The 17500-nt window shown below is 40.8% G+C and overlaps 1 protein-coding gene and 1 long non-coding RNA gene across 5 annotated transcripts in view; one reads left to right on the top strand and one right to left on the bottom strand.

Annotated features, from left to right (window-relative positions):
- Positions 1 to 17500, top strand: part of LOC147027575 (cadherin-13-like) — a 164863-nt gene that overhangs the window by 96954 nt on the left and 50409 nt on the right. For both annotated transcript variants that reach the window (XM_085877079.1, XM_085877080.1), the window contains 4 exons: positions 9609 to 9704; positions 11598 to 11747; positions 16077 to 16223; positions 16503 to 16647. In XM_085877079.1, coding sequence (XP_085733205.1) covers positions 9609 to 9704; positions 11598 to 11747; positions 16077 to 16223; positions 16503 to 16647 — 538 coding nt within the window. The remainder of the gene's footprint in view (positions 1 to 9608; positions 9705 to 11597; positions 11748 to 16076; positions 16224 to 16502; positions 16648 to 17500) is intronic.
- LOC147027577 (uncharacterized) overlaps positions 1 to 17500 on the bottom strand; it is a 45318-nt gene that overhangs the window by 8352 nt on the left and 19466 nt on the right. For all 3 annotated transcript variants that reach the window (XR_015057116.1, XR_015057117.1, XR_015057118.1), the window contains 2 exons: positions 17242 to 17313; positions 15924 to 15967 (listed from right to left, as the gene is read on the bottom strand). This is a non-coding gene — a long non-coding RNA (uncharacterized LOC147027577). The remainder of the gene's footprint in view (positions 1 to 15923; positions 15968 to 17241; positions 17314 to 17500) is intronic.

Below are 17500 nucleotides of genomic sequence, written 5' to 3' on the forward strand. Positions count from 1 at the left end.
AAACCTCGACTGAGATTCTGCAACTGGTCCAGACGGCATCAGCACTCATGGATGTCCTAAAAACCTGCTCCTCTGCTCTTGCTCACCCTCTCTCTGTTCTATTCACCCTCTCATTTGCTCAAGGTCATCTGCCATCTGCTTGGAAATCAGCAAACATTACTGCCCTGCATAAAAAAGATGCAAAAACAGATCCCTGCAACTAGAGACCAATCAATCTTCTTCCAATCAACAGCAAGGTTATGGAATCCATCATCACTTCCATCATCAAATCCTTCCTCTTCTCCAATGGCTGATCATCAATTTGGATTCAAACCAGGCCACTCCACCCTGGACGTGCTGCTTCTGCTCTCCCAACAATGGATGGAGGTCCTTCATACCAGACAATAAATCAGAGCTATCTCCCATGCTTTCAATGTGGTCTGGCACCTTGTCCTATTCACCAAACCCTCTTCCCATGGTATCCAAGGCCATTTCCACTCATGACTCACAGACTTCCTCTTCTGTCGCAGTCAACGTGCGGCCCGAAATGGAGTTTTTTCATCCCCTCTTCCTATCCAGGCTGGAGGTCCTCAAGGTCGCGTTCTGGGCCCTGTTCTTTTTCTGGTTTTCATCAATGATCTCTCTGACTCTCTGGAAAATCTTCTTTATCTCTTTGCTGATGACTCCACCCTCTGTCGTACCATCGGTCATCCCTCAGACCGGCAAGCATCAGCTTCTTCACTCTCTGCAGATCTGGGTAAAATCACAAACTGGTCCAACACGTGGAACATGTCTTTCAATCCTGACAAATCTCACAATGTCTCTCCGAAAGGATCATCTGGAACACCCATTCTTCCCTCCAGGCCTTCAAAACAGCTGTTCACCACCACCTCTTATCATCCCCCATCCAGATCCTCGATCTTTTCTACCCCCGTTAATCCACCCAAGCCCACCTCCTTCAAATTCCCTGCTTTACTTCCTGAAAGTCCCTGTAATGTCCATCTTGTTTACCCCGTGTACCCTACCCCATCCCTCTCCCTTCCACAGATCTCACCTCTCTTATCCCTCTTCCACCTCTCTTCCACCTCTCTTATCTCCTGCTCCCCTTGTTGTACGTTCTGTGTTTTAGCTCTCATACGAGCCTCAACATTGTATGCAAAAAAAGAAAAGAAAAGCAGGACACGTGAGCTGAGACTGCCTGGTCCTGTTGCAAAAATCACAGTGGAGGGTTGCCAGAAACTTCTTCACTTTCTCAAGTGCAAAAGACACATCGTTTAGGATCAGTTGGGTGCAATTGGCTCAAGTGGGCACAGAGTGTGAGCAGTTAGGGACAGAAGATTTGGAAGGAAATACAGAATTAAGGCATTCGGCCAACTCACAATTGGAGTTGGTTGTGGTGCCATTCGAAGAGCGGGAAGATACTTGGGAGGGGAGCATACTCTGGTGACATACTTAACAAGGTTCCACCAAGTTTTAAAGGAGAGAGACAAGTTTGAAAGTTCACTCTTGGGGTTGGACAGGTGATGTTTTCTGGCTCCCCTGAGAGTGGACACACAATTGTTCCGGGCTTTGTGGAATGAGCTGAGATTGCCTTCAATCGAGTTTGCTTTCCAGGAAGAGAAGGCAAATTGTTTCAGAGCAACTGCCTCACCATTGGATTCACTGTACCAAGGGTGGGAAGAAAGGTAGGATTAGTGAAGACGAGATGGATCTGTGTGAAAGAGAGACCAGGTTTCTGTGGAAGGAGACCAGTCCTGAAGTGAGATGGCTCATTGCAGTCCCGTCGCATCTTCCTGAGTGAAACATCAGATTCGCCGGCACTGAGGCAGCTCTCTGAGAATTGCCAGAGAGATGTTCACTCTCTTAAGCATGTCATCAGATCAACCAATTTGAGCAGAGGAAGAGCAGGAGATAAGTCCCAAAGTGTGGATTTGCCATTGAGAGAAATCCAGGTGGGATAGTTCACAGATTGAGTCAGTCTCATGGAGTCAGAGATGTCTATTGGGAAAGTGCCATGTCTGGTGAGAGAGGTACCATCACCCAGCCAATTTGCAAGTTGACAATTTAAATCACCACATTTGAGGAAGAGAGTTGGGACGAGTGGTTAAAAGTTGGTCCATATTTTTCTGTGAGAGATGGAGATGGAATTGTCACTGTTGGATGGAAAAGAGGAGCGGAGGAAAAGTCGCAGTCAGAGGTACTCCCAGGGATTGGAAGGTGTAAGATCAGTACAAGGGGAGTGAGAAATTGAGTTCTGAACGTAAAGTGCAACTCTGACACAAGGGTGGGGTTTGGCCCTATCAAATCAGAGGAGGAATATCCAGGATGAGACAGCAAGGAGTTATGGAGGTCTTGTCGGACGAATAATTCTGTGAAACAGATGACGTCCAGTGTATCGGCAGCGGCTTGCATTGAGATATCTGTCAGGTTGGAGTGGATACCTCAGATGTTTCAAGTTCACATAGTTAGGCACAGGGGAGGAGGCATTGGGAGGGTGCAATGCCAGGGTTGTGGGGCTTTGTGGGGGAAACATGAGGGGAAGGCTTTGAGGGGGAAGGTTTGAGTACGTGGGGTGGGGGGGGTAACAAAGTGGGGCGGGGGGGGGGGGTAACAACTAAATCTTGGAATGAGCCTACCAGTCAAGTTTCATCAAAATCGGTTGACTCCTCTGGCTTCCAGAGCCGTCCATTACATACAAACAAACAGACAAGCCGGTAGGCGACATGGGTGGTCGCTATATAATTGCATACTCGTCACAGTTTTTGACGGATCGGGCTGAAAATTTTTGACAAAGAGGTTGATTATGGTGCGCATAAAAGCGTGGAAGCCGATTTTTGATTTTCGAAAAAAAAATATATAAATATTTTTCGGATTTTTTTCAAAAATTTCAAAGTCCCGTTGCTAGGCAACGGTGGCGTCCATAGCAACGGTGCTCAAACTTATACAACTAGATCCTGATATGAACCAACCAGTCAAGTTTCATCAAAATCGGTTGATTCCTCTGGCCTCCAGAGCTGTCCATTACATACAAACAAACAGACGGAAAACCAGAGAATAACGGTAGTCTTGCGACCACCCAACAGACATACAGACAGACATACAGACAGACGGACATGCAGACATACAGACAGACGGACAGACGGACAGACGGACAGACGGACAGACGGAAAACCTGAGACTAAGGGTAGTCTCACGACCACCCAAAAACACGACGGAATTCAGAAATGATCAATCTCTTCAGAAAATGAAATGATATCCGGCACTGCCCAGCTGGATGTCCTTTTCCCAGCGATGGTTTCAGAATGTGTTGGAAATTGAAAAGCTTTGGAATTATTGACTTCATGGTGGTTGCCTTTTGCCTGCGGACCGTGGGAGCACTACCTGGCCACACATCATAATGTACACTTTAGAGTGGCCTTTGGTGGCCTCAAAACGGACGTCAAGGCCAACATGTGGAAGCTTAAAACATTTCCCAGATTTTTATGTAGGCCCACCTCCACCCAAACCTTGGGACCTCTCGGTGCTGTGGTTCAGCCGTGAAAGAAAAACCATAAATTTTATATGTATATATATATATATATATATATATATATATATATATATATATATATATATATATATATATATATATACACACACTCACAAACAAACACACAAATACTTGAAAATATTTACAAGATAAAGTCTTGAATTCAACTCAAACTCTTCTGATCTGTAAACCGTCAAAGCAGTACACAAACACACATGAGATGAAGACTTTCCTTGCACAGAAAAGAAAATGACGCTTTCCAGCCCAGTCGACAGACTTTAATCTCCCATGCTTTGCTCCTTCCAGGATCTCGAGGGAATCGGTACATTCTGAATTCCATTTTTTAAATGTGGTAGGCTGCTCACACCCACCCGGGGTGGTACCACCACCTCTCACTCTCGGGGTTCACGGAATATTGGTTCTGTTTCAAGTTCTTAAGGCAAGATGCCAGATGGGGTGGGGGGTTGTGATTTTTGGGGGTTCTTTCAGCTTTCAGGGTTGCATTCCTGGTTCTGCATTGCCTGCTATAAGATACTGTTGGAGTCAGTACCCCTGCAAGCTTACTGCCAGAAAGCGAGAAGCCTGAACCCAGGTGTAGCACCTTGGGAGGTTGCCCCATCATCTGTTGAATAATCTCAGGTCCCCTTCTCTGCCAGTTCACGACTTGAGCATGGAATTCCAGAAGGCCCTTCTAAGGCCACAGCTTGCACTGTTCGTGCCATCTGGAACGCTCCTTATTTTTCCCACAAAGTTCCCATGAGCCCCTTGGCCCCTCGTTTATTTTACTATTGACCAATAATTTGTGACATCTCCATCCTAAATGTTCCCATTTTTTCCTTTTCAATCCAGGGGCCACTTTGGTGTTTGGACTGGACCATTCCCCTGCGGAGTCAATGAAACAAACAAACAAAATAACTTATGCACGACATCCCGTCATTTTGTAGCAAAAGCATCACACAATCAGAAAATTGACAAATAAACTATTTCCTGTGTTGAAATATGAAGCAGAAGCCGAAACAAAAAAGTTGGAAACAAAATGGCACCCATGAGTTCATGTGATCCAGAAATTTCAGCCATGTCCCGTCTGTCCGTCATATATATATATATATATATATATATATATATATATATATATATATATATATATATATATATATATATATATATATATATATCTATATATATCTATATATATATAAATACATATATATATATATATATATATATATATATATATATATATATATATATATATATATATATATATATATAAATAAATACATATATATATACATATATATATATATACATATATATATAAATACATATATATATAAATACATATATATATATATATAAATACATATATATAAATACATATATGTATATATAAATACATATATATAAATACATATATATATAAATACATATATATATATATATATATATATATATATATATAAAAATACATATATATATATATAAATACATATATATATATATATATATATATATAAATACATACATATATATATATATAAATACATATATATATATATATATATATAAATACATATATATATATATATATATATATATATATATATATATATATATAAATACATATATATATATATATATATAAATATAAATACATATATATATATATAAATACATATATATATATATATATATAAACATATATATACATATATATATATATATATATATACATATATATATATATATATATATACATATATATATATATACATATATATATATATATATATATATATATATATATATATATATATATATACATATATATATATCTATACACATATATATATACATATATATATCTATACACATATATATATACATATATATATATATATATATATATATATATATATATATATATATATATATATATACATATATCTCTCATGCCTGGTGTTGGCTTAATGGTTAAGGTAGTGGGCTTGGGATCCCGCTCAGCTGTTGAATTCACACCAGGTGGGGTTGACTCTGCCTGTCATCCTTCCGAGGTCGGCAAAATGAGTGCCAGCTTGCTGGTATACTGTGTCGGAGTGGCGACCCATCCAGGATTGTTCCCAATAGCCAAGGAGACTGCTTCGGCGGCACCAACGCTCTGCACAGAGTATGGTCCTAATGGATGGATGGAAAAATCTCTCTCTCAAATATTGGCCTTTGAGTTGCCGAGCCTGGGCTCAATTATCAACTCCCCGATAGACTGTTATCCTGATATTTCGCAGGCAGGATGAGGTATCAATGCAGGTGTCATTCCTCGTATGGACGTTAAACTGGCCGTCCTGTCTGCTGGCATTAGTTGGTGGACGATAAAGATTCCACAATGTCTTTCAGGAAGAATATGTGAGCCACCGCTGACATCCTGATCAGATCACATTTTTCTGCTCTGATCTACCTACAGGGGGAACTGCGGCAGCAGCATAGTGACGCCCCCAGCCAATAATGCCACCCACAGCCATGTGCGGTGGCCGAAATAAGAATATTCACAATTTTTAATCTCACAAACCTTTTGAAGAAGTAACAAATAATTAACCTTCACATAAACTTGGGGACGCAAATTCTGTTGGTGGAATTTAGAACTTCCAAGAAAAAGTTATGTCACGGAAGAGTTGCCAGGGAATTGGAGTTAAAGGTCGACCAAATGCATTCCACCAACCATGTGGGATTCAAAATCGTCATGAAACAAAGGGGAAAATGTGATTGGTTTTCTACGTAAGCTCAATTCAGAGTATTAGCAGGGTACTCCCACCCTCCCTCCTGGTGGGTGTACCCTTCTCGGCCCACTTACGATGGTTAATGTGCTGTGGCACAGTCTTGGAAATGTACTTTATAATTTGTGTCATTTTTTTTATTTATTTATTAATCACAACATATCATTCTTCACATAATAACAATCTCAACTCACATCCGTTGAAGACAAAGTCTTCGATATCCCCCACCATAGTAAATGAGGACAAGTAGCAAAAGGCACCAGTTCAATATATTCTTGATGTGTGTACCAAATTTCATAAAGAAATAGTTAGTAGTTTTGCAACTATGCTCTGGAAACAAAGGTTAACCTCAATTATTTCTTCATACCCAACTTGTTTCCATGAAAAGTGACAGAAATATTTTGGGGGGAAATCTCTAAATATCAGAAGGCACCAACCAGTTCACCACTTGCTTGATATGTGTACCAAATTTAGTAAATATATTTTGAGGGGATTTGTAGTTAAGCTCCGGAAACGAAATGTGACGGACGGACGGACGGAACCCATTTCTCTATCCCCCGCCAACTTCGTTGGTTGGCGGGGGATAAAAAGGAAGATGATTTGTAATACCGGCTCCTTCCAAAGGTGACGCTATTTCCACCACATGTGTCAATTTTGGAGTTTTGGTGACTTCCACATTTGCTCCATTATCGTAAAGATTGTAATATAATGAAATAGCCTCTTGGAAAGGTCAATGTTGACAGACCCATCTACTTCTTATTTCATAAAGCAAATGAGATGGGTCTGTGTGTGTCAAGCAAGACCATTTCAAGACAATAGAATAGATTTAAAACTGCAAATCAATTAAAGACCCTTGACATACCTTTTTTTTTAATCATGATCTCCAACGTTTGGAATGAATGAATGAGTGGAAATTGACATTTACTATATATTCATTCTTTTTTTGTTCCAAACCTGCACCTTAAAAGAAGAACTATATCATTTCTCGTTCGAACTTGGGACTTTCAGTGTTGGCTGTTAATTTATCCTCCGTCCTGCATGGTTGCTTTATTTGTCACCGTCGACTATTCCATTAACTTTAATTTGAGTTGCTGTGTTGAGAAAGAGTTTCAACAAAAAAGGGCCGAAATTCTTCAAATCAGTTAAACAATTCACACCAAACTTTTGTTCATAGCAGTATGTTCGCTCACAGTTGGAGACAACATATGCTGAACAAACGAATGTTGCAAGATGGAGGAATTGTGGTTGAAACGTTGTTGTGGTTCTCAAGTTGGGGAGTTAGTGCTGTTCGGGTTAACATTGAAGCAATGCTTGTGCAGTACGCTCGAGATATTTTCGGATCTTGGCAGCGTTTCCAGGAATGGAATGGTGTGTCACAGTGCTGGCTCGACAGTTCTCATTCACATATAACCAGTTCAAATTCTAATAAGCATGTAAACAACAATGTCCATGAGATGAGACAAAACCATAAAGCATCTCTTAATGAAAAGTCCGTCCGTGTCCGCTTTGTACGCCAACTAAACCACAAAAACGACAATTAAAAATAACAAAAAGGTACGTTTCATTCATTTGCGTTCTCCATATTCTCGTAATAAAGGTTTATTGAAAATTTGATGACAAAATCTGAAATGGAAAAATGTTATGTCCTCGGCAGACGTATTGAAGGTTAATGATAAATAAATAAAGAAACACAGAAGCGATTAAAATACGGGGCATCTCACGCTTGACAGGCTGAGAAGGCTTATTTGTTCTGGCTGTGACTTTGCCCCAATTATTATTAATTATTTTTCTCCAAATTCTCATAATAAGGGTTTGTTGAAAAAAATGATGGCAAAGGGTCAAATAGTAAAAATGGTATGGCCTGCACACAGAGACAGTCATCATCATTATATCCCATTATCATGATGTATCATTATCATTCTTGCATTGTCATTCTTATTATGGACCATTATCATTATCATCATTATCATGTCCCATTATAATTATCATTATCGTTTTGTACGCAGCATATGTAGGTATATGGAAGGTACATTGTTCTCCGTTTGTTTGCCATGAGTTACTTTAAACAAAAGAACAAAGTAGTAAAATGTCCTGAAAGATGAACTAAACTTTGTGATAACATGAATAAACACATCAATTCAGATTCAGACAAGGTCACTCTACCTTGGACGTGCTGCTTCGACTCTCCCAACAATGGATGGATGCTCTCAATATTAGACGCGAGATTAGGGGCGTCTCTCTGGCCATATCTCCATCTTATGATAGTCTGGCATCCCGCCCTGCTCTCCAAACTGTCTGCCTATGGAATCCAAGGCCAATTCCACTCTTGGAGGACTGACTTCCTCCACTCTCATCGCCAATGTGTGGCTCTCAACAGAATCCTTTCTTCTCCTCTGCCTGTCAAGGCTGGAGTACCTCAAGGCAGTGTTCTTGGCCCAGTCCTCTTCCTGATCTTCATCAATGATCTCTCTGACTCTCTGGAAAATCCTCTTTATCTCTTTGCTGATGACTCTGCCCTCTGCCATGACATCCTCAACCTTCTGACAGACAGACAGCAGCCTCTTTTTTTATCTTTATACCAGCATCTCCGTCCTTTATACCTTCAGCTTTGAAAAACTACGTTCACCAGTAAAGTTTAAGACGTTCGAAAAGCTATCTCCACATTAGCAAAGACATCTTTCATTTCATGTTGCAAAAGCATTTAATACATGATCAATTTGTTTCTGACCAGATTGGGGGCCCCCCTCAAGTATGAGGCCTGATGTTTCAGCCTCAATAATTTCAGATGATTCACCACTGCCCTCCCCCCTCTCTATGAAATGGAATCTACTGGATGGATATCAACACACAATGATAATTGGAGGGGAAGAGAGTGGAAGAAAATGGGATGATGCTCTTGGAGTGATTCAGCAAGTTCTGCAGTTTCAAGAAATAAGCAGTTTCAATCCAATTGGGGACCACCTATTTATTGTGTATTGTGTATCCATGGTGATAAAGGAGAGGAGGGAGTGAGGTTGTGCTGGATAATAATTAAAAAAAAAACAATATTAATGGGAGGAAAATAAGAGGATGAGAGGAAAGACAAATAAGGGAAGGAGTTGTTGGTGTTTCCCTCTTCACATTCTGCTGTAGCTCTTCCACGAGCCTCGACTTGGATACAGAAATGGTGAAAGATGCAAGTTACAAAGTGACAGGAGATTTGGAGGAGATAGGAGTATGTTTCACACGTTTACGGCTGCAGAGCAAGAGATGTATGGAGGGAATTACACCCGATGTTGTTTTTTGAGTGTAACTGAAGGTATTCCCTCCTTTCCATTCTTATTTTCATTTAGGTCCCATGCCTGTCAGACACACCTGTCCCCTGTGCGGATGGTGCTTCTTGCAGTGAAGAGCCAATCACAGTGGAACCTGAGGCTGAAGCAGGCGTGGTTGGTAATGGGGTTGTGGTTTAGATGATTGATAATCGCTCTCTTCTCTCGCTAACACCACTCCCTCCCTCCGGCCCCTTTTCTTTCTGCCACATCCACTCTATCTGACGTCATTGCTTCCCTGTTCTCCTCTGATCCTTTATCAGTCTGTGCTGCCCTGTGCCATTTTGCTCCTTCCCGAGCCGAGATTTACACAAAACCCCCTCCCAGACCCCATCCCTTCACCCCCATGACATTCATCTATATTAGTGGACTCGCTCACAGGTTGACCAGCTAACATTTCAATTTATAGAAGACCTGGGTGCAAGAAGTACTTAAGTCACATTTTTGAAAAAAATGAGCTGGCACCAGTTCTGTAATCTATAATGGCCGGAGCATCATTTGATACCAAAAAATTCCGAAAATAAGTACTCAAGTCCTGTATATTGGTATATGGTCATTGTTGAATTCACCAAACTGAAGTGCAAGAAATACCCAAGTCCATAATGTTTGAGCAAGAAGTTACTAAGTCCATGACTGTCCAATCAAAATGCTAGTGTGTGTCACGTGACAAGCTGTGAAAATGGCGACCATGGAGGCTGGACAGCACGGTGTGAATGAGGATAACCCTGATAACAGGCATGACAGGGGCAAAAAACGTAAAAGAAACCCTGGAGACTGGGCTACAAAGAGAACGAAGGATGCCAAAGCATCAGGTATGTAGTTTCTATGCATTATACTTTGCTGATACTGAAAAAGGCACGACATTAGTCATCAGCTTTTGAGCCCTCACAAAACTGTGCATGTGGCAGTGCAGTGCAATGCTGTGCTGACCCAGATTCCCCATGTATTGGATGTGTGTACACAGTACAGCTCCAGGAGACAGAGCAAAAATGACTGTTTGACAATCAAAAATAAGCAATAAAGGGCTTTGTGTGTTTTAAGTACCCAAGTCCAGCCATTTCGTCGCAAAAAGTACTTAAGTCCAAAACTAATTTTCTCGTTTTCTTCGTAATAAAGGATTCTTTTTCCACAAAAAGGGGTTGTCTGCTCTGTATAGCCCCTGGAACCAGCAACAGGCTCCATATTATGCCACCTTTTAAAAAAAAGTATCTGCAGCATGTTTTGAAAAGTTTTTTCCTCAATATCTCAAAAGTGTTATTTTGTGACTAAAGTACTTCTTGCACTCAGGTCTTCGATTGCTCTTAACTTTTTTCTCAATTTTGAAACAACAATCTCTGCTCAAGGACATTTCCCCTTCATGTCTTCCTGAGGGTCAGGTTTAAAGGTTAGAGTGCAACGGTGGCTTGTTAGTGAGGACACGCTGTGACATCCCAGATATCGTGGGTTGAAATCCAGCTAAAGGCAACAGTATTAGAGTTTTGGATTCGAAGTTTCAGCAAGTCGAGTTAAATGCCATTCCATGATTGGATTGTTCGTAAAACCCAGGTGGCACATTAATGACCTTTTGGGTGGAGATAATTTGCCTGCCCCTTCTTATTTGTGGACACGTGATGTTAATCTACTCATTGTGGTTCTATTATTCCCTTCCCTTGTTACATTAGCAAGCTCTGAATGACTAACTGAGCCTTACCTTTCACCTGCACTTAAAACTGAAAAATTCCAACAGTCATCTCATGTCAAAATGTCTAAGATCATTTCATCATATTGTAGCTGCCTGATTATATATATATATATATATATATATATATATATATATATATATATATATATATATATATATATATATATATATATATATATATAATGAACTATTCACATCCATTTTTGCTGTTATCATGTCATTTAATTTGTTTGATCGTCCATTTCTCTAGTTTGGTTGTAATATTGCCATCCCTGGTTACTATCTTGACCAATAACAACTCTTATCCTCACTCAAATCCAAACCCCTAGGATGATGTGGTGGAAGCCAGTACACTACCCTCCCACAGGCCATGGCTGCCAGACAGTGGAGTGTTCGTGCACTCTGATAACATGATCTTCGCCTCCGACATGTTTGTTTCTGAGAATCTACGTGGACCATTTCCATACCGCATTGGGCAGGCATGCTTCGTTTGCTCAACGTTTTAACCTCAACATCATCCCCTCAATGTTACCCTGGAATTCCATTGTCCTGGCACAAACTGGCCTCTCATCTCCATAATTTGTTCTGCCTGAATTAGCGAGTTTAGCATTACATTTCAGTGAATCACCCTGTGGTTCTACAGAAGGTTCATCGATGCTGGCTAAACAGCAAGTGTTTTTGTTGTTTTTTTTTTTTTGTCTTTTTTTGATAAAGCTCGAACACGATTTACAGAAAAATGGAACCAAACAGTACCACAAACAAAGCTCCACCAAAGCTTTGGAGATGGCCTCTAAAAGATCAGCTCACTCTGATAGCTAACTTCACAAATGTAGATATATACAGGACTAGCAGATAACCTGGTTACACTGGGCTGTTGTGGAGGAATTAATTTCCAATAAAGTGTGGAATATTGAGGGAGTTTGCTGGGATTGTCCTTTGACAGCATAATAGCAGGGATCCACGGAAATTCCGTGTTATGTAAAATTCAAGTCTTCTAAACCCTCCGCCCCCTCCCCCAAGTCCTCAATCCCACCTACAAAGACTCAAACCCCCTCTCCCACTCTCTGTCCCCTCTCTGCTCCGCCCCCAGTACAATTCCATGTCCCATCCTCCCCCTTTTTCGTCAAGTCTCCAACCACAGGTCTGCAACTCCCTCTTTCTTCTTCAAGTCCTCAATCTTCCCAACCCCAAGTCTGCGTAATACTCACTAACCATTAATAATGCTGAGGTTTCTCAGTGAAGTAAATGGACAAAAAGGCAATTATTATTTTGGACGGAATTAACTGAATAGTTTGTGGTTGTTTTATTTATTTTTTTACTTCCGGTAGGTGTGCGAACCAGAAACTCTGAGCCTATACTCCGTCCGTTTACACAACCAAGGAACAAAAACGCACGTCACTTGAAATTGCGTGAATATCGATATTTATACACCTCCCCATGCACTGTCCAGTCCCAAAAGCTCTAAAATGAGGCATCATTCAGCATTATACGTGCTGTGGTTACGACGTTTAACCCGTGTAGACACAATCACACAACTTCCATGAAAATAGGGAAAAATATGGACGATGTGTTGTTCAATCATCAAATGTACATACGTTAAACTCAGAACTCCTCTTGAGTGAACAAAAGTTACGTTAAAAGAAAACCTTTTTTTGGCAGTGGATCGACAACAGACCACTGTCTCGATCGCTCCTGAAAAAAAACAAAAACAAAACACTGGTTCTGTAGTTGGATAGATTCCAATTGCAATGGCGCATAGGCTGACACCAGAGGCCTGAGGCCTACTACATCTAGTGTCACCTTCTCAAGATCAGTCTCACTTATCGGCTCCAACCTTTCGATATTTGATGATCCTTTCAACAGACGCCTTGGTTGCATGCTCAGCATGTATCGGGGAAGGTCAACGGCAAAATGTGAGGATCTGGGGCTCTTAAAATCCCCCACGTCATGGTCGCTGAACACATACGCGACAGTCCGAAGGTCAATGTGTGATGTGGCCTTCTCCATGACTGCTTAGTGGGTCCATTTTTCCTTGTGGGGGACACAGTGTCATCAACAATTTACATGAACATGTTTGAAGGGTTTGCCTTCCCACAGATTGAAGACCTGCAACCAAATATCATTTTTCAACAGGAATGCGCTTCCCTCATTGGGTCTTAGTCTTATGAATCGTCCTGAATGAAAATTTTCCAAGTCACTGGATTGGCCGAGACGGACCACCTGCCTGGCCTCCACGATCACCAGACGTCACCCCCCTTAATTTATTTTGCTGTGGGGGTTTGTCAAAGATGTTGTCGACAACACCAAGGTGGCAAAGCTGCAGGATTCTCATTCTAGGATCACAGCTGCATGCACACTGGTGGACGCAAACATGCTGAGCCGAACATGACAAGAACTCGTGTTCCGCCTTGATGTCCTGCACATGTTGAAGTGTATTGATGATGTGTACCAAACATTATGAGTTTCTGCATCATATAAACCAAAGGGTGTCATTGTATCATTTGTGGTTCCAAATATATTTACAATCTAAGTTGTCTGGGTCTTTTTGGAACACCTGTGCAGGATATGGAGATAAAGTCTTTCTGTGACGGACACCAATATGTGGAGAGTTAATCGATATATATATATATATATATATATATATATATATATATATATATATATATATATATATATATATATATATATATATATATACCTATTTTCATGGAAGTTGTGTGATTGTGTCTACACGGGTTAAACGTCATAACCACAGCACGTATAATGCTGAATGATGCCTCATTTTCGAGCTTTTGTGACCGGACAGTGCATGGGGAGGTGTATACGTATCGATATTCACGCAATTTCAAGTGACGCGCATTTTTGTGCCTTGGTTGTGCAAACGGACGGAGTATAGGCTCAGAGTTTCTGGTTCGCACACCTACCGGAAGTAAAAAAATAGATATACAACCACAAACTATTCAGTTAATTCGGTCCAAAATAATAATTGCCTTTTTGTCCATTTGCTTCACTGAGAAACCTCAGCATTATTAGTGGTTAGTGAGTATTACGCAGACTTGGAGTTGGGAAGATTGAGGACTTGAAGAAGAAAGAAGGAGTTGCGGACCTGTGGTTGGAGACTTGACGAAAAAAGGGGGAGGAGAGGACATGGAATTGGGATGGGGGGACGGCGGCGGGGCAGAGAGGGGACAGAGAGTGGGATAGCGGGTTTGAGTCTTTGTGGGTGGGATTGAGGACTTGGGGGGGGGGGGGGTAGGTTGTCGAGGACTTGAATTTTATATAATGTGGAATTCCCATGGATCTCTGCTATTATGCTGTCAAAGGACAATCCCAGCAAACTCCCTCAATATTGGTTCGTGGGCACCAGCAGTGACCACTATTTTTGTTGTGTCTGTCTGTCTGTCTGTTTGTGACTCTCTCCAGAGCATAGCTCCGTGACGTTTGATGCGATCTTGATGAAACTTGGACACAAGCGAGATATCATGGTCGAGTTGTGTCTTTTTGTACGAGGGGCGTCCCACGCCCCTTGTGGGCGGAGCCACGCCCACTTGAACTTTATATTTATTTTTTTCTCGATTTTTTTCTCGCAATTTCATTTCCGAGAAGATGTGCGTAATGTCCATAAGTACAACACATAAAAAAATCCGATTTGATCTGGTCAATTTTGACGGAAGAGATAGGTTTTTACGGGAGGGCTTCCTCAAAAGCTTCCACTAACTCAATTGTACCTATCGTGGCATTCTTCAATAATGCCCACGAACCATCGTCGCCTCCCGGCTTGTTCCACACTTTATTGGAAATTAATTCCCCCACAACGGCCCAGTGTAACCAGGTTATCTGCGTGTGACAAACGGAGCTCACATTGAAGTGTATTGATAATTAATTAATGCGCACAAAACTTTATGAGTTTCTCGATCATATAAACCAAAGGGTATCGTTGCATCATTTTGTGGTTCCAAATTATAGATTAACAACCAATGTTGTCCAGGTCTTTTTGGAACACCCTGTATGAGCAAAGAGACTTCCTTTGACTGTTCTCCATTAATGCATCATATCAGTTAGCAATTTAACCCACATTATGTGACCATTTTACGAAATAACTGGTGAAACGTTTCCTCCCCAAAAGGATAAGAAGATAATCAAGTCCGGTATCAACTAATGCATCTTTTCTTTCTGCCATGAAGACCCTCCCTACTTGAAATGACACTTAATAATTGTTCAGGACAATTGCACCGGATGGTGAAAACAGAGGCCTCACCATCTACATATTACAGTGACATGATGCCCTGAACCTCGGGGGGATAATCAACACCCGGGACATGATGTTTGCAGAGTCCCAGATGACCGCTCGGAGGTCAAAACGTCGGCCTGATCCTTTCCTGGAGGACAGGCTGCATTTGTCTGCACCTTCATTTTTTGAGCAATATTTGATGCAACATTAAAAACAAATGCAACAAAAAATTAATAATGCATCACTGCAAGGGGTTAAGTAGTGAAGGCAGACCTCACCATATTCACCTCATGTTCAAGCTCGTCTGAGTTTTATTACCAAATAATAGCGAGAAAGACCAAAGACAATCAAACAGTTTTCTCAATGTTCTTCATGAAAGGTAAAGGGAAACTTAAATTCGACATTGCGGAGGTGACATACTCACAGGTAAAGATGACTTTCAGACTTGCTCCTTTGGCTGGTTGTTCACTGAAATGCAATGATGCAAACAATAACATGAATATTAGGACTGCACTTACGGTACCATTCAGGTTCAAATATTTGAATAATAAAGCAAATGGATTTCGACTGGGAGCAGGTTGGACTGATGGGAACTCCTGAAGAAACTGTGCGGTTCACCCTGGAAGGTGAAGCTGCAGATCAGGGAATCTTCAAGATGGACTGGCATACGGGAGAAGTCTTCGTGACTCAACCTCTTGATCGAGAGAAAACTCCTCTCTTTCAGGTGTGATCATTTAAAATAAAATTAAAAAAAAGTAAGAAAATTTTATCTTTATCTTCTGATCCTCTCTGCATTTTGATCATGCTCCTTTCACCCTTTATTCATTCATTTTCTCATGGTTAAGACTTCATAATGTCACGATTTCTTCTTTGCTGCACTCGTTTTCATCCTATTCCACCCTTTATTCTTAACTTCCTTCGATTTTTCTAATTTGTTGTCACTTATCATCACACCTTCAACTCCCAATCCATTAACTTCCTGGATTATACTCTCTGTATTCAGCTCACCGTTGCTTTGGTTGACCCTTCTGACCGACATGTGGGAGATCCAGCACCACTTGTGGTTCGGGTGATTGATCAGAATGACAATCGACCATTATTTTCCCAGCCTTCCTTCCAAGGCCAAGTTCCAGAACATGCACCTGTTGGTAAGATTCTCAAACGTCAGATTGAATTCCCATGAAAATCATCCCTCGACCACCAGTTTTCCGAATCCTCAAATGGCCTCAGTATTGCACACAATTTTCATCATTGAGATGTCCTATTCCATTCGATTCTTTAGTCATTGTTGGCAAAACTGATCATTCCTTACTGAATTCACAGAATCAAAATGAAGATCAATCGCACATATTTGGTTCCCAATAGTTAGCATTTTGACATTTAGGATACCATAATACAATTTTGTGATGTTATCCATGATGCACCGCACGATCTCTTCAATTAGAGCAATCACAACACACATATTCCAACATGCACAAAGAAACAGCTATTCTAATCTAATCCCCATTTTACCTCCTCGACCAAATCAGTAACAACAAAAATGGCAAATCAAAACTTTTTTACATTACATTCGCCTGCTCAAGCTTCGATGATCAAATGACATCTTAAGAGATTCATCAGCAAATAGTTGCAAACAATCATTCCCATAATCTCACATACGCACGTCCCCAAAATGCATTGTCTGGTTGGGGGTTGGGGTCAGGGTATGCTTGCAATTTCATCACGATGGAATGGACACTCACCTGCTCGCCAGATAATTCACTGAATTCTGGTCTAGTTTACTCCTACGACGAGGTGTTTACCCTTTACTGCTCCTGGTGTTGGCGAAAAGCATGAGAAAAATGTGAAAGTGAGGGAGATGAGATTGATTAATGCAGGAGTACAAAACGATGTATCAAACAATGCATAAAATCCACACATTAAACTCATAAACACCCAATTAAACCCATATATACACACTCGACGTGTGTGTGTGTGTGTGTGTGTGTGTGTGTGTGTGTG

Source organism: Eptatretus burgeri, chromosome 4 (genome assembly GCF_056783735.1).
Source record: "Eptatretus burgeri isolate ZD-2024b chromosome 4, Ebu_testis_v1, whole genome shotgun sequence".
NCBI classification, from domain to species: Eukaryota; Metazoa; Chordata; class Myxini; order Myxiniformes; family Myxinidae; genus Eptatretus; species Eptatretus burgeri.